This window comes from Verticillium alfalfae, genomic scaffold (genome assembly GCF_000150825.1).
Source record: "Verticillium alfalfae VaMs.102 supercont1.6 genomic scaffold, whole genome shotgun sequence".
Classification (NCBI taxonomy): domain Eukaryota; kingdom Fungi; phylum Ascomycota; class Sordariomycetes; order Glomerellales; family Plectosphaerellaceae; genus Verticillium; species Verticillium alfalfae.
This window is the reverse complement of record NW_003315033.1, coordinates 1152923-1172942: the sequence shown is the minus strand read 5'-3', so window position 1 is coordinate 1172942 and position 20020 is coordinate 1152923. Positions and strand designations below refer to the sequence as shown.

At 56.7% G+C, this 20020-nt stretch overlaps 9 protein-coding genes and 1 non-coding gene across 10 annotated transcripts in view; 5 read left to right on the top strand and 5 right to left on the bottom strand.

Annotated features, from left to right (window-relative positions):
- Positions 1–1497, bottom strand: part of VDBG_05453 (conserved hypothetical protein) — a gene marked incomplete at both ends in the record, with an annotated part of 5322 nt that extends 3825 nt beyond the window's left edge. Inside the window, one exon of the mRNA XM_003004294.1 lies at positions 159–1497. Coding sequence (XP_003004340.1) covers positions 159–1497 — 1339 coding nt within the window. The remainder of the gene's footprint in view (positions 1–158) is intronic.
- A 1279-nt stretch (positions 1498–2776) lies between these two features.
- VDBG_05452 (conserved hypothetical protein) lies at positions 2777–3332 on the top strand (the record flags this gene model as incomplete). The annotated part of the gene is made up of 2 exons (XM_003004293.1): positions 2777–2808; positions 2918–3332. 2 exons carry the CDS (start codon positions 2777–2779, stop codon positions 3330–3332), a joined length of 447 nt encoding a protein of 148 aa, XP_003004339.1.
- Positions 3333–7106: 3774 nt separating this feature from the next.
- VDBG_05451 (conserved hypothetical protein) lies at positions 7107–8429 on the top strand (the record flags this gene model as incomplete). The annotated part of the gene is made up of 2 exons (XM_003004292.1): positions 7107–8302; positions 8381–8429. 2 exons carry the CDS (start codon positions 7542–7544, stop codon positions 8427–8429), a joined length of 810 nt encoding a protein of 269 aa, XP_003004338.1.
- A 578-nt stretch (positions 8430–9007) lies between these two features.
- On the top strand, positions 9008–9081 carry VDBG_15114. The gene has a single exon. It is a non-coding gene; the product is annotated as a tRNA-Ile (tRNA).
- A 1813-nt stretch (positions 9082–10894) lies between these two features.
- On the top strand, positions 10895–13614 carry VDBG_05450 (striatin Pro11; the record flags this gene model as incomplete). The annotated part of the gene is made up of 4 exons (XM_003004291.1): positions 10895–11033; positions 11112–11396; positions 11450–13300; positions 13355–13614. The coding sequence occupies 4 exons, from the start codon at positions 10895–10897 to the stop codon at positions 13612–13614; spliced, it is 2535 nt and encodes an 844-aa protein (XP_003004337.1).
- Positions 13615–13998: 384 nt separating this feature from the next.
- Positions 13999–15156, bottom strand: VDBG_05449 (DNA repair protein rad14; the record flags this gene model as incomplete). Its single annotated transcript, XM_003004290.1, has 3 exons — positions 13999–14411; positions 14482–14980; positions 15073–15156. The coding sequence occupies 3 exons, from the start codon at positions 15154–15156 to the stop codon at positions 13999–14001; spliced, it is 996 nt and encodes a 331-aa protein (XP_003004336.1).
- Positions 15157–15835: 679 nt separating this feature from the next.
- Positions 15836–16572, bottom strand: VDBG_05448 (inorganic phosphate transport protein PHO88; the record flags this gene model as incomplete). The annotated part of the gene is made up of 3 exons (XM_003004289.1): positions 15836–16230; positions 16312–16471; positions 16570–16572. The coding sequence occupies 3 exons, from the start codon at positions 16570–16572 to the stop codon at positions 15836–15838; spliced, it is 558 nt and encodes a 185-aa protein (XP_003004335.1).
- A 526-nt stretch (positions 16573–17098) lies between these two features.
- Positions 17099–17780, top strand: VDBG_05447 (mitochondrial 37S ribosomal protein RSM19; the record flags this gene model as incomplete). Its single annotated transcript, XM_003004288.1, has 3 exons — positions 17099–17231; positions 17522–17537; positions 17597–17780. The coding sequence occupies 3 exons, from the start codon at positions 17099–17101 to the stop codon at positions 17778–17780; spliced, it is 333 nt and encodes a 110-aa protein (XP_003004334.1).
- A 471-nt stretch (positions 17781–18251) lies between these two features.
- Positions 18252–19005, bottom strand: VDBG_05446 (transcription initiation factor TFIID subunit 10; the record flags this gene model as incomplete). The annotated part of the gene is made up of 2 exons (XM_003004287.1): positions 18252–18665; positions 18745–19005. The coding sequence occupies 2 exons, from the start codon at positions 19003–19005 to the stop codon at positions 18252–18254; spliced, it is 675 nt and encodes a 224-aa protein (XP_003004333.1).
- Positions 19006–19755: 750 nt separating this feature from the next.
- VDBG_05445 (conserved hypothetical protein) overlaps positions 19756–20020 on the bottom strand; it is a gene marked incomplete at both ends in the record, with an annotated part of 1404 nt that continues 1139 nt past the window's right edge. Inside the window, 2 exons of the mRNA XM_003004286.1 lie at positions 19756–19837; positions 19888–19954. Of these exons, the coding sequence (XP_003004332.1) occupies positions 19756–19837; positions 19888–19954 (149 nt within the window). The remainder of the gene's footprint in view (positions 19838–19887; positions 19955–20020) is intronic.

Sequence of the window (20020 nt, the reverse complement as noted above, 5' to 3'; positions counted from 1 at the left end):
CATAAAAAAAAAAGCAACTATACCCAATGTTCAATGGACCCCGTCCGACTACCATCATTGGGAGAGTCAGGCGTGTACCGGCAGCAGGGTTACTTCGACGATTCTCGCGGATCCTCGATGAGCGACCCTCGGGTTGACATGATCTTTTTAGAGGGCACCGCTGTTCTCGGCCCGATCCAGCTCCTTCTTAATGGCTAGGGCAGCATGCTGCGCGATATCTTCAAATTCCTGCTCGGTCCTCGCGTTATCCAAGTCGTCAAGGTCCTTCAGGTAATCAGATTGGTCAGGCTCATCCTCGGCGCGGGCAAGTGCCTCCTGAGCTTCCTGATCCGCCGTTTCGGCAAGATCATGCATAGCTTCCGAGACAGTCTCCGGGTTCCTATCAGCACGGCCCGGACTGGCAAGCGAGGCCGCAGAGCCGGGCGTCGGATTGCCAATGGCGTTACCCGCAGGGGACACATTGCTGTGAACAGCCTGGCTGCGGAGGCTCTGGGGGCTAGCGAGAGGGCTCCGCTCGTGGCTGATGTTCTTGCGGCCTGCACCTGGAGGCGTAGGCGAGCCGTCTCCCTTCTTCAGGATCAGGAAGGGCGGTCCAGCGGGAGACTGTCCAGCCGAGTGGGCGTGGGGCACAGCCGCGTTGCTGGACTTGGGGGTATGGTGCTGTGACGACGGGGTCTGGTGATCCTCGTAGTTGTTGTAGCTGTTGCCGAACAGCCTAGACACAGGAATGCTACCATCCTGGTTGGGTTGGAACGAGTACGAGCCGTAGCCGGCGGCAGGCTGCTCGTAGTGATGCCTGTCGGAGGTCTCGTACTGGTTGTGCTGGGATAGGTGCGACGAACTCTGTCCCTGCGATGCGTTGTCCAGAACCTGGTGCAGATGCCTGGAGGTATCGACAGGTGACTCGTTCGACTGCTGGAAGCTGCCGTGGCGAGAGCCCTCGTTTAGAAGAGGCTGATCGTTTTGGCTGGGCTTCGGGCGGTTGAGGAGATTAAGCAGGTAAGTGCGTGTCTCGTCGGGCGGCGACGCAGCACCAAAGGTCGCGGTCGGCGGAGTATCGTGTTGCTTTGGCTCCTCGTTCTCGTGGCTTCCGCTCATGAGAGCACGGAGGAGACCACTAGGGTCCTGCGACGAAGGGGCAGGGGCCAAGATCTGCGTCGGGAAAGGAGCAGGGGCCTGCATAGCAGGACCTGCCTGGTGCTGATGCTGATGCTGAGCTTGATGATGCGACTGTTGGTGGTGCTGGAGAGCGTGCTGCGGCTGTTGGTGCTGCTGCTGCTGCTGCTGCGGCTGGTGCTGCGGCTGCGGCTGGTGCTGTTGAAAGTGCTGGAACGAGTCCTGACTCTGCTGGAAAGTCTGGGCTTGAGCCTGCGACGGCTGGCCGCCAGCACCGCTGAACTTGAGCAAGTTCAGCAGGTTGGAAGTGCGGTCACCAGTGGGAGGAACCATGGCGCCGGTGGGAGGAGTCGGAGCTGGAGGTGGCAAAGGCGACACCATGTCGGTGCGACTTGAGATGGTAATAAAACGCGAATGGGCAATGTGAAGAATGGACGAAAGGGGCGGGCGAGAATTGAACAAGAACACCCTTCCGTCGTCGAGGTGGTGAAGTGGTGACGATGTGGTTTTTGTTTCGCGGTCGGCAGAAGCCAGCGACGAAATTTGGGCAGATCAGCCTAACCTAACCGATGGTAACGGGGGAGGCTGGCAGGAGCGGGATCGAATCTCAGCCCAACCGTAAGTAGTCGGTGGCCGCCAGCTCATCAACCCTGCAGCGAAAAGAGCAAGGGTGTGACGCGGTGAAGGACAGAGGTGGAAGGCGGTGAGAATGGGCAAACGCAAGAATTAGGTCAAAGGAGAGAAGGAAAGGTAGGGAACTGGCGTTGGACCAGTCAGAAGCTCTGGCGCCAGAGGGCGGAAGGTCGGACGGCCAGGCCCGACACGGCGGAAGACCGATGGAGCAGAAGTCACCCAAACTTGATTGGATGATCGGGTGCTTGGGCACCTGTGCGAGTGCTGGTGAGTTGGCAATTCGAATGGAGGAAGGGATGCTGAGAAGAGGGAGATTGAAGGTTTCCAAGGGCTGCTGAAGAGTTACATACCTGAAAGTCGGGAACCCGACGATTTACTTATCCTTACTTTACCTTAAGTAGGCACCTTAGGTAAGCTCGATGCCACTGCCTGGCTTCCGAATCTGGTAGTAGCCTCGTCGTGTCGTTGTCGATCGATGAGAAGATATGTCGAAACCACGGCTGCCAGCTTAAATAGGGACAAACGACTACTGCAGGCTGCAGTGGTGAATTCCTGCGCCTCTGTGCCGTGAGATGTATATGATTCGGTAAATAAAGGCAAGGCAAGGTGTAGTCACTACCTTAGTCGAGGTATGTAGCAAAAGGTGATCGATCAGTCCAGGTAGCAAGGAAATCAATCAGTTAGGTTGTTGGCAATGGTCGCCTTGCTCGTGCACGGGCCCATCCAGATCGCGGCTGCCGATCCTGTTAAGTCTCCGTCAGCGATGCCTGCCTCTTGACGTTGCTGCCTCCTCAGAATAATAAGTCAACCCACCTTTGCTTCCGAACCCGCAGCCACCTCGCCACGGACACTCGCATCATTCTGGCAGTACAAAGCCGCTTCATCGGGAACCAACGAATTCACCCTCCTCCACCATCACCAACTCTCGCCGCTTGGCTGGTTCGAGAGAAAAGTGGCATCGTCCTGTGATCGCCATGTTCTGTCTGCGCAGGTGAGCGACAACTCTCCTCTCCCCCCCCTCCTTACGATGCGGTTCGCCAGTCCTGTCTGCCGCTGTTTGTCCCCTGAATCGCACCCGTCATCCTCTCGCCATCCCTGCCCGACTCACAAACGCACACATACATACACTCACGCATGCGACTCGCGACTGACACTCGATTCCTTCCAGCTGGCTCCCCCTCCTCTTCATCCCGACCAACGCCTCGCCGGCCTTCATCCTCCTCTTCTTCGTCTGCACATACTTCCTCAACAGGCCATGCGTCTACTGCAGCTTCCTGCTGCTCATCCTCTTCTTCACCTCCTGTAACTGGTCTGACCGCTGTTTCTTCGACTTCAGCGGCAACTGGTTCCAGCCCCGAGCGCCGCCATCCACATTGCCCGACTTTAGCGGCAACGACACCTACGCGCTCAACGCCACGGTCGAGGTCCTCAACACAACGGCGAGCGCCCTGGCCGGTGCAGCAGCGGACGAGTTCTCGCGTCGCAAGCAGGAGTGGACTGGTCTCGGCATCGAGTGGCTGCGCAGTTTGCTGGGCAAGAGAGAGTGGAGGATAGACTGCCTCGATGTAATCGTGCGGCTCTGAACTGGGCCGTCAAGACGGCATGTGGAGGCTTGTGCCGAACGGACAGTACAGATGTGATTGTGGTATGACGACATTTCTTGATATGGCATTGCGGTGGCGTTTGTGGATTGGATCGCTTCTTTTACATTTAGAGGCTGGTTTTCAGGCAAATTCGGGAGAGAGCATGATGATGGAGGATAACGTCGCTGCCTTTTGGCTGTATCATTACCCTCTGACGGTGAGGAAGCTTTTCACGGGCGTTTTATTTTCGTGGGAACTTCCCTAAGCACTTGCATGGTACCAAAATGATTCGTTGCGGCACATCAACCATTGGGATTTGTACGAGATATGCCCCCTAAAGACATGGAAGTGATCCGCGCTTTGTAGATGGCACACGGGGGCTGCGAACATGCAAGGCCGTCTCCGGGGTGTCTCCACGTCGCGGAGCAAAACAAGTGCCCTTGATGTAAGACAGTTCACGCGGGCGCATGCAAGTACAGCCCCGTGTCTGGCTCGTGCAGGTTTCGTGTAACACGATTTTGTGCGGTCAAGATCTATAGCTATTCAAAGCTTTCATCCAATGATAAGCGGCGTTTGCCCCGGTTGAATACCCTGCGAAGGTCTACTCCTTGTGCTTCTGCCCTTTTCTGCTGAATTGATGGAATGTGTGCATCCGCATTCATTGCCGATTTGAGGGAGAGAATCTGATGTGCTGTGGGTGTGCGGGGTTTCGAGGAAGAGTCAACTGTGACTTGTAAAAATGCATCATGTAAGAAAAGTCAGCCCAAAGTTATGTCACGTCTTGTGTTTCTAGATACTCGGTATACAACGTCACATAGGATGACAGCGGCAGTGTCGCGGTATCACAACTATAGATCGGCAGATGCAACCCTAGCCAACGCGAATGCTATAGGGCTACGTTTCAGCTGATTACAGCGACTAAGCATTGTTCAATCAGACCAACCACATTGATCATCGGCCATTTTCTTCGAATAAGCCTGCCTCCTTCTATCAAAACACTTTCTACAGAAATGTCATGATCACGTCGGGAGATGCTGTCCCGGGTGGACTCTTCGTATCATTCCAGCATACTTGAGGCGGAAAACAATTTGACCCTTCACGATGGATGATGCATAGCCTTTGCCTCCCAGATATAAGCGTGTACTTGTAAGCTTGGATACGAACATTCCATCCCGGAGATCCACAAGCTTGATATCCTGGACCCAATCGACAGTCTTACTTCGAGTTCACTTATCACTCAGTTTGCTACTCTTCTTGTCCGAAGCTATGCATCCATTGTCGTTTGACCGCTCACGACTGGTTGGACGGAGCAACATGCACATTGTTTGGCCGATCCCCTCAGTCTTCAATCTAACGTATTGGCTATTCAAGCAAGGCGTTAGACATCTCTGTGTTTGCTCCTTCAGAGACTAGCCAAATTACTGGTGGTACTCCCTGCTTGTATTACAAAGCTTCGAGGGCCAACAAACCAAACCTAAGTTCGTATGCCAGGGGGTGCCACACTTCCTCATCCTTATTTCAAAACCGTTTACGACGACATCACCACCCGAGTATAAGTTTAGCATCTTGAACAGGCCGAGACTTCTGCTCCTCTAGATTGCCAGCGAACCTCCGGACATAAGTTGAGAAGCAGGTTGAGGGGCTTTTTATAGACTTGATCAAGCACGAGGGCATCAGGACGACTGCCACGGTCAGTGGCTCGATTTCATCTACAAGATCAACGCTGTGTCGAGAATTGCCTCGGCGCGGAATGTTCTAGATGCAGCTAGCCCAGTAGACACTACTGTCCGGTTCTCGCGGCAACAGACCCCGACCTCGCAGCGAAATTCTGGCGCGGCCGAACTTATTGCTATAAAGCATTTATCAACCTCTTCGTCAGCGGCACTACTTTGCGGACGTATTACCATCCTTTCGTGCCTGGCCTCAGGGTAAAGAGGACGTTGTTGCTGGAAGTGGAGTGGAACGTTTCCGTAAATGTCCTACCGGAGACCTCGCTTCCGGTCTCCAGTATGATGATATCTCGTGATGCAACGAAGCTGGTTTTCTTCAGTGCAACCAATTTGAACGGCTTGACAATGCCATGAAAAGGAGGGGCATTGCGTGGGCCGACTGACAACTTGATTCCGCGTTGCCGCCTGGATTGTGTTACCAGCAAGTGCGGAATCGGGAGTTGTGCGATACAATACTGAAAGGGAGTAGCTTTTTGTATTCAGCAGGGGTGGAAGGGTTCGTCCGGGGTTGCCGGCAGAAGCGGCATTTGACAAATGGTCACCAGGATAAACCGCCACCTGGCAAGATTACTGAACAGGCGCTGTCACTCCCTGTGAATCGTATTTGGTTCTTAATCACCAGTGCCGTGTACTCGAATGCAACGTCGTCTTCCAAGTTTGTCTTCAGAATTCGACCGGGGCGGTCACGAATCGCATATTATCCAGCAGCAAATGGAATCATCTGAACAGATGGATGCAACGGCGGCTGTTGGGCAAAGCTTCAATACGCACATGGCTTCAATCGGTCCGTCATCACAAGACCTTCTGAAGACCGGCAGTAAATTCGGCGTATCTGATTGGGATGTTAGTGAGACGCGCCTCGGATTCGGCTTGAGAATGACTTGCTGCCCTCTATCGACAGGGGTTGGAGGACACGCCGAGTTCCATGTCGCGCGCGCGCACTGGCGTCCAACGCGAAGAGCACAAAGGTCACGAGCTGTCAGAGATGCTGGCGTCATTCTGTCTGCAGCCAGCGGGGTGGCTTGTCGTGGCGGGGACGCGGGAAGGTGAATGCTGTGGCAGGCTTCAGGAGAACTCTTGGCCCCAGAGAGGATTTTTGGCGCAGTTGACACCGCCTCCACCTGGAGGTCTTGGGGGTTATCATGATTGGTAAAGAACGGTAATTCCAAAATTGGAACACTGTTTGCCAAGGCACCAATACGATGCAGACTGTTCGATGAACTGAAAATAGCTTTCATTCGAAAAAGTAGTTCATCGGAGTGAGAATTCTCAACTTGAAGGAAAATGTCGTGTGGTGCGGCGAAACAGAGACGCGATGCTTCGAGAGAGGCTCGCCTTGACGTTGGATTGCCAGGAACAAGGGCCCTAGCGGCGCCGAGGGCCCGGGGTTGAGTGTCTCGGCATGTGGGTGGGGAAGCAACACACGACCACTACCTACGCAATTCGGAACAGCCCCACGTCCCGCTTTCCGCGTGTACATAGGAAATCCCAACGCTCCTGCATCCCCTGTCATCTCGACCGCATTGAGGGCAGGCACACACGACCACCCAAGAGCCTTGACGTCGGGCGACCAAAATCATGCCCTTTCCTCTGGCTGGCGGTGGACACCCCCGATGTACCTTATCGGTCCCGGACTACCCCCTCTTGCCCCTCTACAGGCCCATACTCCGCTTCAGAATCTGTCTGGTACCTTACTTGCTGCCAAGTACGTGGCATTCGACATGGCATAGCTTTTGCTCTGCCCAGCTCCGCCGCCACTGGCCAAGCAGCCGGCTTGCCGTCTGACACCCACAACATGATGTCTATCCAATGTGCCCTCACGCTGTCTTCTTGGCGGTCATTCGGCGCCCGCCGCAATCTTACAGCCTCCTGTGCTCTCCCCATGGAGCACACAACTGGCCACTTGAGTGTTGAGGGAATGGTCAGCACATCAGCAAGCACGAGGGGCCAAAGATGCCACTGTACCCCATGTCGAACCGGTATATCAGTGCCGTGCTCGCGCTATTGCCCAGGCTCATGCCCAAACCCACGAGACGCAAGACCTAGGCTTCCCCAGTCTTCCCTTTCTTCTTGACTCACTTGGCGGCACCCACTTCCATCCGAGACGCGCGTTTCTTGGCCTCGGACATCGGGCTCATGTTGCCATTGCATAGTTGTGCCCATGACTTCATTCAAGTAGACCTACTGCCCTCTTGTCCTTTTGGTCCTCAACAGTGCACCATCTTTCAACCTTATCAATATTTCCCACGCCTCTCACAGGTTCTGACGATCACTTCCTTCGTATGATAATCTCAAAGCGCATTTCTTTCGAAATCGAGCCGTCCTTCGTAAGATCAGCAAGAATCACATCACTGATACCAAGAGCATCTCGGGCTCTTTCGCGGCTGCCAACGACCACGACCCTGACCTGGGGTACCTCCCGGCTGTACTAGCTGACGACGGAGGCGGCCTATTCAGACGATCCTCAAATCCATTCAACATGCGCTTCTTCGCCTTGTTACAGACTCTGGTACTTCTCGGGGCAACTGCTACAGCTTATCGACTTCAATATCCCGACCACGATTCCAAGACGGGAAAGAGAGGCCTCGAGCGCCGCGATGGCAAATACTTCCACGAACCCTCTGGCTCTCTCGAATTAGGCCATTACGATGCCCGCTTTTTCAAACAGGCACTCGACTACGACGAGCATCGCATTGTCCTCCGGAACCTTATTCGCGCCTACCTTACCGTCTGCTCTGAAAACAAAGTCGAGACCTGGTTGGCCCATGGGACTCTCCTCGGTTGGTGGTGGAATGGCCAGGTCATGCCCTGGGACTACGACTTGGATGTTCAAATGTCTGCGGCTACTCTCGACTGGGTCGGCGAGAACCTCAACCGTACAGAGCACTTCTACAACTGGACCGGGACGGACAACAGCCAGCATACAAGTCGTTACCTTCTCGACATCAATCCCCACCACATCGAGCGCGATCGTGGCGATGGCCTGAACATCATCGATGCTCGTTGGATCGACATGGCCAACGGTGCTTTCGTCGACGTCACCGGGGTTGCGGAACGCGAACTGCCTGAAAACCCCGGCGTCTGGTCGTGCCGGAATTCGCACAGGTACCATACGACAGACCTGTTCCCTATGCGGCAGACCGAATTCGAGGGGTTGCCTGCGATTGTTCCGTACAGTTTCGAACGCATCCTGATTGAGGAGTACGGCGACAGGAGCATCGTGGCAACGGAGTGGGCAGGGTAAGTTCAGCCTTTTTCTCCTGATCAGAGTGGCATGAATAGACTAACGGGGATAGACATCGTTGGGTGCCTGAACAGAAAGCGTGGGTCAGGATGGATTAAAGTCCGCATGGGTTTTGTTGTGTGATTTGCGTCGATGCGCACCCCACAAATCGGACGCGAATGGTGTTCTTTTTTTTATTGCGGCTTACGCACGCCAGGCTTGCGTGGATGGCGTTCAGGAAAGGGAGTTTGGCTTGTTTAAAAATCCCGGCCCGGACGTCGAAAGGCCGCCGTCTTCGGCGTGGTTTGGGTGGCTGCCGCTTGGACTCGGAAATACAGTGTACTGCCGGCAAAGCATTTCTTGACTGGTTTCTGTACGTTGACGATAGCATGAGATACCCCCACTGTCGCCCTTTATACCTCACTCAGTTCGTCTCCGTCTCCCGAAACGGATGATGTTGGTGATGAATGCAAGCCACTTGCCTTTGTGGCAGCCATGGAGCAAGTGACAGTTTGACGCCTCTGCCGATCCCACTGACTCGTCTGTTATCTCCCCGCGGCAGTAGCAGCGCCGCCCACATTCCGTGTGCCGGCACTAGAGGCTCCGTACCTTTCTGCGGCCGCGAAACCTCCGACCTCGCGGCAACTAGCCTCGACCCCGCAGAATGCGCGAATATGATACCAACCGTCATGCTCGATCAGCAACCATCGATCTATTCGAATGGTCGGTTAGCTCAGTTGGTTAGAGCGTGGTACTAATAATGCCAAGGTCATGAGTTCGACCCTCATACTGACCATTTCCTTTTGCTCTCATCGCGATTGAAAGCCGCCAGAATTTTCTTTTGTTGCTTGGAGAACAGCCTCGGTATGAGGCACGTTGCACTCATCGACGTGAGACGGGTGGCGAGGCGCATCAATACTGGCTCTGGTTAACATGGAAAAAAACATAGAATGAAAGCTTAGGTAGAAGACTGGGATAACGATATCTCGGAAAGAAGGCAGACACAACCGACAGTCTTTTTATGTCTACCGCAGGCTTTTTCTAGTGGTGTTGGCTCGTCTCCCCGGTCAAGCGTCGCGCTCTGCAATGTTGGCTGGCAGCCAGACGTGTTATTGGAGACATTGAGGCTTCAAATACAATAGTTCACTCGGCGCCGAATAATGACTGTGGTGATGTGCTGTTGCGACACGGTGATACACACACCAGGTCTGTCGCATGGTTGCTCGCGACACTTATGTGACTAACTCATGCCTGTCCAAAATCCACTGCTTCGATCTCCCCTTCGTCTTTCTTGCACAACAGTTCGCGCTTTGTCTCACGCATGTCTGCATGGGGCCAATGCCCGAATGACTTGAGATAATGGCAAGTCTTGCCATTGTCCCTCGGACAGTCTCAATGAAGGTGGTCGCTGGAAGCTGAAGATTCGTGTTTGGTCTCCAGTCTGTTCATATGTGTGACTGTAGACAGAAAGAGTATGAAAGTGCTGGACCAAGGAAGTACCCTCCGTGTCAGGGAATTTCCTTTTTATTCTGGTTTCTTCTCAACCCAGCCACATGGGATGGATGAGAAGCGCGCATTCGTACTGTAGCTCTCGGCAAGGTGGTCAGTAACCCAACGGGCGCCAAAGTGAAGGGCAGCGCATGGGCCACCTGACAGATCCTGGATAGGGGGCACGGGCACGCACGTCTGACAGGGAATGGAAGGAAGACCACCCACTTGATGCCTGGCAGCCTCATCGCTGGCGGCAGCCCCTGATTGGGTCAATCCCCAGCGGCAACAGCCACGGGAAGACACTGAGGAAGCTCCATTCATTGAACCCCCTTGCCCCTAAAGAGAGGCAAGCAAGGTACAGAGAGATGCACTGGCGAGCTGGCAGAAGGTACCTCCCCTGCCCAGGCTCGAGCCACAGCCAGAGCCAGAGCCTGCCAAACCAGCCCCCATCTCCTGTAGTCGTACTGGACCTGGCACACACGCACACACACACACAGAGAGAGAGAGAGAGAGAGAGATAGAAGAGCGAGGGCGAGTGTCCGCAGCGCTTCCGCTATCCTGTCCAAAAAGCCACCAACCCAACCTCGCGCAACGCAACGTAGCGCAACCACACGACGCGATCTACGACCCGAAAAAAAATCGGTGCTGCTTTATGAGCCATCCACCGCGCGCAACCCAGGACGATTGACGAACAGCTACCAGCTGCAGCTTCCAGCACGCTGCCTCACTGTTCCTCGGCCCTCGCCCAATCGCATCTGTCACCCACCAACCACCACCACCAGGCCCTGGTCGTGACGCTTGCCGTGCTGCTGCTCCCAACTGCACACGACACCTTTCCGCCCGAGCTTCAGTCGTTCGCCGTTGATCGCAACCTCGATTGTGACGAACACCTGCCCTCGCATCGCCGCGAGCTCCACGAAGACGCTGCACGACCGATGCAAACCCAATAATCCCATTTCGTGCCCCCTTCCGTCAATCCTGCAGCGCGGACCACCAGCGGCTCCTCGAAAGCCCTCCAGACGGTGGATAGACACAACGGCCACTCTGACGACTCTTCTCCGCCCCTTCCCACTTCGCGGCGAACACAGCATACCGGGGAGCAGCTCCCCCACGCGCACATGAGCTGGCAAAACGCCGCGGGCATGGGGATGAATCCGGGCAACGGCATGGGCGGCGGCCCCGGCGGCGGCGAGATGGGTGCTGCCATGCAGGGCAACGGCAACGGCCAGCCCAATGCCACAGAGTACACGTTGCAGGGTGCGTTTGAGCCCTTTCCCTCTTTGTCTTGTTGCGAGATGGAGGAAAGTGCATTGTCGTGCTAACCCGATGCCACAGGCGTTATGCGCTTTCTGCAGACCGAATGGCATCGCCACGAACGCGACCGAAACTCGTGGGAGATTGAACGCCAGGAGATGAAGGGCAGGATAGCGAATCTCGAGGGCCAGGCAAGACGGGCCGACGCCACCCAAAAGGCCCTCAAGCGCTACGTCGGCATCCTCGAGAAGAAGGTCGTTAACCAGCAGGCGCTCCTCAAGGGCACGGGCTCCGTTTCCGACATTGACGAGGAGCCGGCGAAACGCGAGAAGGACAGGGCCATCCGCATTCAGGAGAAGCTCCATGGTGAGTCGGCGAACACTAGAGGACCCGAGCTTGCGCTGACGAGACCTCAACAGCGCTGCACAAGGATATTGATACCGACGATGAGGAGGACAAGGGCGAAGACGAACCTCAACGTGCTGACCTCAAGGCCTTCCTCGACCAATGCCAGGCCGAGTTTGCATACCTCATGGTCACACCTGCGAACCCCCTGCCACCTCGCGACTCTCCACCATTACCCATTCTGGAGGACATGGCCGGCCCCGAACCCTACCAGCTGTCCGGTCAGCCCCCAGCGGAGCCCTCTTTCCAACAGCAAATGCGACAGTCGCAGTTGCAGACTCAGAACCACGGTCGGGAGATCGCGCGAGCGCCCTCGGCCCCGAATCACGCGCCGCCAATGCAACGCAGCCAGCCCACGACCTTTCAGGTGAAGCAAACGGAACTACCTGCTCAGCAGGCTGGGAACTCGGAAGCCGAAAACCCACCCGCCATGTATGCTGCAGGCACAGAATGGCCGCAGCCTGTCTCCGTCACCACTCGTCTCATGGATGATAACCTCCAGAGGCCAAATCACTCCGTCGAAGCACTCGGAACGTCTGAGCACGCTGAAGAAGTAGCCACGAAACAAGTCCTCCCCGAGACCGATGGCTGGGAGTTCCCCGATGGCGCTTTCACAGACTCCAACGCGACGCAGCCTCAACAAGCCCAGCAGTTGGCTTCGACCCGGCCAGACACTGACGTTTTCCCCAGCGCAGAGAACGTACCTAAGTCGCCTACTCGAGGGCCAGGCTCGCATAGGAGAAAGGGATCAATGTCTCGACGCCGCAGCTCGGACCAGGAACTTTCACTGAACGCCCTGTCTCTCAAGCAGGAAAGCACGAATTTCAAGTTGCGCTTCGGCCTCCGCGGACATCTTGACACTGTCCGAACCGTCATATTTTCCGGAGGTGGCAGCCCAGGAGAGCCGGAAATCTGCACCGCCGGCGACGATGGCATGATCAAGCGCTTCCACATCCCTAGAACGGAGAGTCCAGTCGGAGGGTCTGATCTGGACGTTGCGGCAAACTTCACACACAGGGGTCACTCGGGAGCGGTCCTTTGTCTGACGTCGTGGTCCCCATCGCCAAACTTCTCTACAGGCGGGAGAGCGCAGGGAGATGGTTGGATTTTCTCGGGTGGCCAGGATGCCAGCATCAGAGTATGGGAGCGAGGGCGAGTTGATCCCAAGGCGACCCTCGACGGCCACACTGATGCGGTCTGGGCCATCTGCGTACTTCCGGCAACACTGGGTGCCATCTTCGGACAGTCGAACCCCTACGGCACTCCCGATCGTATCCTGGTAGCGTCAGGTGGTGCTGATGGAACTGTCCGTCTGTGGGCCGTCAGCGCGCCACCTCAACTCACATCGCCGCAGCCCGGCGCGAACCGAGCCGCTCCCACAGGCAGCAGAGGCAGGGTTCGAGGCAACTCAATGAGTTCAGGAAGCGCGTTCCCTAACTCGCCACAGCCGACAATGGCCTCCAACTCTCCTTTCAACCACACGCTTATCCACAATATATCGCGATCTGACGGCTCAACAGCCAGCCCGACTTGCATCACACCCCTCAGCCCGACTGGTGAGACATTTGTCGTGGCTTATTCGGACGCTTCTATCATTGTATACGATACCCGCTCTGGCGAGCAGACTGGTGCCATGGACAGCCTGGAGACGTATGACGGAACCATCGGCACAAGCGTCAACTCTGTCGTTGCTACCACTGTGGGCCTGGAACAAGGCCAGCATGCCAGCAGCATGTCTGAGGAGGACGCGTCTACCAGCGGAGGCCCGACAGGCGGCGGCAGGACCATGGCCAGCTCCGGCGTTGAGGGTGTAGTGATTTCTGGGCACGAGGACCGGTTCGTGCGCTTCTTTGATGCCAATAGCGGTAAGCATATGCCATTTTGTTATCCAATCCGGGCCTCCATACTGACTCACACAGGCCAATGTACATACAACATGCTCGCACACCCAGCCTCCATCTCGGCGCTGTCACTCAGCCCCGACGGCCGCGAACTGGTCAGCGCCGGCCACGATGCTAGCCTGCGGTTCTGGAGCCTCGAGAAGCGTTCATGCACGCAGGAGATTACGAGCCACCGCATCATGCGCGGCGAGGGTGTCTGCTCTGTCGTTTGGAGCCAGGACGGCAAGTGGGTCGTCAGCGGAGGTGGCGACGGTGTGGTCAAGGTGTTCACGCGGTAGAGACGACGTCGCTCTCGCTTGCACATCCGTCGGCATAAGCATAGCGTGTAGGGTAGACCTTTGGGAAAGGGACGAATGGCGCAGGGGACCATGGACATGTCAACCACCGGCCAGGCCAAACCTCGCCCGGGCGTTCATAGTGTTCTTGTAATATGTAACTTGAAGGAAATGTGGCCACGAAGCCTTCCGTGCCCTCTACTGGGTTTTGGAGCGTCTGCGTATTTTAGGCCTGTCTCATACATCATTTCGTCGTGCTATCTTGTCGCTGGTATCATGGCAAACCGCCGAAAACAAGGCAGAAGCCGCCGTGAGTTCCAAAACTCCAATTCCTCCACCTCCATGCCGCATCCAACACACGTTTTGACCGTCATGCCCTCTTCGTTCTCACCGTGCGGCCCCACTCATGCACACCTTGCCGCCCGACACGGCATCACCAAACTTAGTCGGACCGCCGGCGGCCCCCTTGGCGGCCTGCCTCCGGAACGCCTCGGTCCTCGTCTTCCTCTTGAGGTCCGTCAGCTTCTCCTTGAACTTCTTCTCCTTCCGCGCGCGCTTTTCGTCCTCGCGGCGCGCAAACTCGGCGTCGAGCTTCTCCTCGCTGCCCCACTTTGTGTTGAAGGCATAGTCCTCGACCTGGCAGCGCAGGAACAGCATCATGTCGTGCCAGTGGCTCTTGTGCGGGTTCGGCTTGTTGAGGTGCGGCAGCAGGTCGGCGTCGCGCAGCTCGCCCTCGGTGAGGAGGTAGTCCTCGCGGCACTCCGTCTTGTGAGGAGCGAGTAGCGGTGGGCGTGGCGGTCCTTGCAGGGCCCGCAGACGCAGAGGCCGAAGACCTCGGCCCAGACGTGGTCGATCTCGGGCGAGGCGCACTCGCGGCACTTTTGCGCCGCGCGCACCGACGCATCGCGGAGCACCGAAGAGCGACGGCTCGAACGGCCCCGCCTTGTGCGCTGCAGCGCGGCGCAGCGTCTGCAGGCGCTTCCCACTCGCCGGCCGTCATGCCCTGCGGCCTCTCGGGCGGGGGCGGCTGGCCGGGCTTCTGACGGGGCGCGAGCGCCGGGTTCGACGGGTCGTCGTCGAGGGAGAGGAAGCCGCCTCGCGTGTCCGTCATGGCGGACATGTCGTAGTCGACAAACTTTGTAAAGTTGCGTGCCGGCCGCAGCGACTTGGGCGCCGCATCGACGCTCGGATTTTGCCTGGCGTCGCGGACCGTGTCGGGGCGTGACCTTAGAGGAGGAGGATGACGACGATATATCGCATGTGTGCGTTTGCGCGTGTTGGATGTGGACGTTATCGGTGGCGATGAAGCCGGAGGGAGTCTTGTCGATCCGGGCGCACCGGATGCCAGACGAGCTTGTTCATGTTCATGCTGTCACGGATTGCTTTGGCGCGCAGACGTTCTCTTCTGTCACACGTCAGCTGGATTCTCGATGCATGGGAAGGTTAATGGAATGAACATACAATCCTGCGAGTCACTGCTGGTGTGGGAGGAGACACAACGGGTGCAGACTGGGTTGCCCGTGGTGGCGTCTTTGGCCGTTCCATGGTTATGGCCGCTGACGTGTATTTATGAGGCGGGAAGCAATGAGCCGTGATCCTGAGGCAGGTAAGAGGATCAATGAATGAGCTGGACTCCTACCAGATGGCAGTATTGTCTGGTGTAGGTAAGGCTAACAGAGTCAAGTTTTGGGGGGCAAACTTTCAGAAGAGAGCCGCGGGGCGCATCCAAAACGATTATGTCATGGCTCGTTGCTGTCGCGAAGTCACGTGCGTGGTTAAAGTGGTATTTGGTGCATGTGCTTCAGGGAGCTAGACACTAGAAAGCTGTCTGTGTATGGCAGCCACAGCAGTACATCTACAATTGTTACGACCAAATGGTGTCGAGGTCGCCATGGCCAATGGAAATCTGTCAGCCTACGCGCGTAAACTTGTGAAGGGCCTAGGGATGTCCTCGGCTGCAGACAGGGCATGATTGCACCAAGGGCGATTGGCAGGGCGAGCTGGAGTTTGGGTCATGCTGGATGCAATGCGATTTCAGATGGGCTGAGACCAATATACCGGTCATAATAGTACACTCCCAGGGCAAAATCTACCGATCCCACCATATCAATCATCAGCTCCCAGGCGCCAGCGGCACGTCTCGCAAGGTGCACACGTATGCAATAGGCCCCAATGCCCTCCGGGAAAAAACCCCCATGGCCCTTTCTTGTTGTGATCGATTGGTTTACTCCTCCTTGACACCACCACGGCCGGAGCGCTCGGCGGCCTCGACGGCCTTCTTGTCGCTGGCGGGGCCACCACCCTGGAGGCTGCTCATGAAGCCGGCGGCGGCCTTGAAAGGGCGCTTAAGGTCGCCGACGGGGGGCTGGCCCCAGATGTAGATCTTGGCGAGGTTGCTCTCGAAGGCGCCCTTGAGAGGGATAATGGACTGGACGAGGAGGGGGTTGGTGTACTTCATGTAGAGGTGCATGAAGCCCATCATGGCGACACCCATGGCCTGCGAGCGGAAGGCCTGCTTGAGCTGGGCCGAGTCGTAGGCGTGCACGGTGGTCGTAACGAGCTTGGGTTCCTCGGAGGAGCCGACGGGGGCGGGCTCGACGTACTTGAGGGTCGTCATGTCTGTGTGTCTGGTTAGTCCTGGATCTTCGCAATAGAAAGAAATAGCCAACATGGCCTGCGTGAGCTTCGTGTTTGACGTACCCTTCTTGGCGTTAATCTTGGATTGGATGTAGAGGTAGACGATGGCGATCAGCAGGTTGCTGAAGATGTAGAGCGCGCGGCATCCCTGGAGGACGGAAGGGTCCTCGAAGGGGACTTGCGGGAGACCTGGATCATGCCGAGCATGATGATCAGGTTGGTACTGTGTTGCGCATCCCCTTGTTAGCGTTCTGCGAGGCGGTTGTGCGGGGACACGGTGGGCAACGCATGGGGCGAGGAGACGTACACTTGAGCGCTGACCATTTTGGCGGTAGTTTGTTGTGTCTGTCGGAGCGAGCTGGTGTTGGGGCAGGCAATGGATTCAGACAACTCGGGTCGAAGGAGAGGGTGGGAAGAATGGGGGATGGGGGATGGAGTTTTGGAGAAGATGGTCGTGCGGCGCGGATTGCGAAATAACTTTAGCGGTTGGCCCTTTCTGCAGCGAGTTGGGGTGGCGGGCTTCAGGGTGTCCGGCTGCGGGCTGGAGGGCGTCGTGCAGCCCGCTATGGACAATCTCCGATTATGGTAGACCCACTCTGGGTAGAGGCCACGTTCGCGGTCGGCCTCATTCGCGCCTCTCTCGAGTGCTCGAAGCTTCCATTTGAAGAATGTGCTAGGCTTGACTGCTTGTCATTCACCAACCCAGTCAACAGCTGCAGAGAAACGATGGCCTTATTTGAGACTATTCAATTGTTTTTGAACCATGTAAACAGATTAAGTTTATCAATGACCGATCTATAAAGACTCCAGAATACAACCTTGATTGTCAATGCATTCATCGTTTACCACAATGGCCTGCCAAACCATTATCAGATCCCCAGAAGCTTGCCAGCCCAGAACGATACGGATTGCGCACCAGCAGGAATGTCCAACGCCAGATGCATCGCCGGCATCCTCGGCGCGCTCCCGGCGTCGTTCGACGGGTGTGTGCCCCCGAATTCCCCGGACCGCGACCCCCACTCAACTTTCGCAGTCTCACGTGACCAAGTCGTCGCCCTGAGACCCCGGAAAAATATTACAAGCTTCGACATGACCGCGTCTGGCCCGCCCGAGCTGCGCAGCCCAGCCCGTCAACGAATAATTTACGTCAAGCAGGCACCATGCAGGCCACCAGGATATTGTTCAAGCGTTCCGTGTGGAAAGGTGAGTTGCGCCTTCACCTGCGCTACTGTGCGTGTGTGTGTTCCAATTCCGCTGACACTTGCTGCCGCAGGACCGCACATCGTGCCGTAAGAATGCCCTGCCGCCTCGCCGTATCGTTCGACCGACCTCTGACCTAGCTCGACAGCCTCCCCATTGTCCGCCCCCAGGCCGGCAAGAAGGCGCCCATCATCAGGACGCAGCAGCGCTCCGCCACTATCCTGCCCAACTTTGTGGGCCTCAAATTCCAGATCTACAACGGCAAGGTCTACCACGACGTGACCATCACCGAGGACATGGTCGGACACAAGCTGGGAGAGTTCTCGCCGTGAGTCGCAGCCTTCGGGGAGATACACAACCAGGGACGGAACAGCAAGACTAACAAGACACAGCACGAGGAAGCCCTTCATCTGGTCTAGGGCGTAAGAGACTGTCAAGAAGCAGGCGTGCATGCACAGGCGTTTAGGGGGGACATCGAGTTTTAGTCTGGCCATGTTGTTGTACACTACATCCCGATCCGAATTGTAAAAAAAAAATTGAACACCAGCCTTGGCTTCCCATGATGTTAAATTCTTCGACTGCGGCCGCCAGGCCTGATGCTACTACAACTTCTTGCCTTGTCTCTACCTGATGGGCTGCAATCTGCCTGATGGGCTGCAAAGACAGCCGTGATACCCCGAGCCCAGACCCATCCAAGGGTCAATTCCACCAACGCCTCATGATCATTGTAAAAAAGTCAAATCAAACGCCTGAAGCAAACCCATCCGTCGCCTTCCGCAGGGCCAAATGCGGAATTGGCTGGCTCAGCGGTAGAACTCGCTCCTCTTGACGTTGACGCCATACTCGCCGACAGCCATGCCCAGATCCTCCATCGTCAGCACCGTCCTGTTCTGGCTGCCGCCCTGTCCACCACCGCCGTAGCCCGGACGCTGGATTCCCAGAGGACCGCCGCGGCCCTGGTCCTTCGAGGCTGCGCCCGTCGGGCCCGCGGGCTGGCCGGGGATCGGGAAGCCGGCGGCGGCGCCGAGGTTACCCATGGGATTGTTGGCGTTAGTGTTGGAGGCGCGGATGCGCGAGTACTGGTACGCGTCGGCCGCAATATCGGCGACGAACTTCTGCGTTGCAAGGGCGAGCAGACGCGCGAGGCGCGGGTCCGTCTGTGGGGGAGGCGGCAGGCCGGCTTTGGTCATGTAGTAGTTTGTCACGGCATCGGGGATCTGAAGCGAGCGCATGTCAGTGGGGGAAAGGTCCACGTTAGGCGGTATAGAGGGAGGAGGGGGGAGGGCGAAAGCATACAATTGGGGCGTAGTCATCCATCTTGGTGAGGAACTCGCGGAGCGACATGTCTTTGCGCGTGGGGAGCTTGCCCTCGGGAACAGGCGCAGCCTGCTCGGCCTCCGCCTCCTTCTCGCCATTTTGCTCGGTTGCGGTCTCCGCCTGGTCTGGCTTGTCGGCAGTTGTGACGCCGTTGGTGGCGGGCGCTGGTGATACTGTCGCGGCAGGCGCAGGAGCAGCGGTGGCCGGCACCACGGGCTCTTCGGAGGGTTGGCTTGCCATGGTTTTGTTTGTGAGAATTGCGGCACCGCTTCGATGGAGGTCAGAAGCACAAGGGTAAATCGGTCACGAGGCTGCTGTCGCGAGTAGTTGCTTGACGTCGGTGAGGCTGCGCTAGTCTGGCGTCAGTCCCAGTGAACTTTGTTAGGTAAGCCGTGTTTCCGACTGCTCCACTCACTGATGGTACCAGTCCTTGGGTCTTCGATGGCATCGTCTACCCTCAGGTACCTACCTACCTTGTGCATTCGTGGCATAAGTCCAATTCCTTTCCTATACCTGATTGATGCGCTTCTTTACGGCGGTCACCTACAATGACCAGCTTGGAAAGCTGGTCGCCTACAGCACCGGGCTGTCATGTGAGGCCCAGGCTCGACATATCTGCCTTTCAAATATCGACGGTAGCTGTCACTTAGAGGGGATTCAACCTGTGCATGCGGCAAGCCAATTGTTGCACATAGCCACAACCATGATCTGCCATGTATGGAGCAGTCTACGTCTTTGAATGAATATGAGTAGCACAGCGCGCAAATATTTCTTGATGTCAGAATCAATGCTTCTGACAGGCGTGCGTGTTGACGTTATATTCGTTACTCATTTACCATGAAGACAAGGTACCCTGGGCAGGCAGGCGAGAGGTGGGACCTGACCCGTTGAGCCCACAACGAACTGGAGCAGACACCAGACTCCAGTCTGTTTACAACAACTTCGGCATTGCGGACCGAGTGTCGTCTCGACCCCATGGACGGGGTTGACCTATGCCGGCGGACTCGGACTCTTCTGGGCCGCAAGCGGCGGCGACACGGCACTGCCCGGCTTCCGACCATACACCATGTGCCTGGTGTACAGGTCAGCGTGGCGCGCAACAGATCCAGGGAACAAACTCACAGATTGTAATATGGCAACGCTTTGGGGTCGCGAAGGGCGGCCCTCATGTTCGCCACAAGAACTGTGACTTCGTCAAATGACCAACAGATCTCACATAGGGAAAACAACGAAACCATCGATTGACTGATCATGA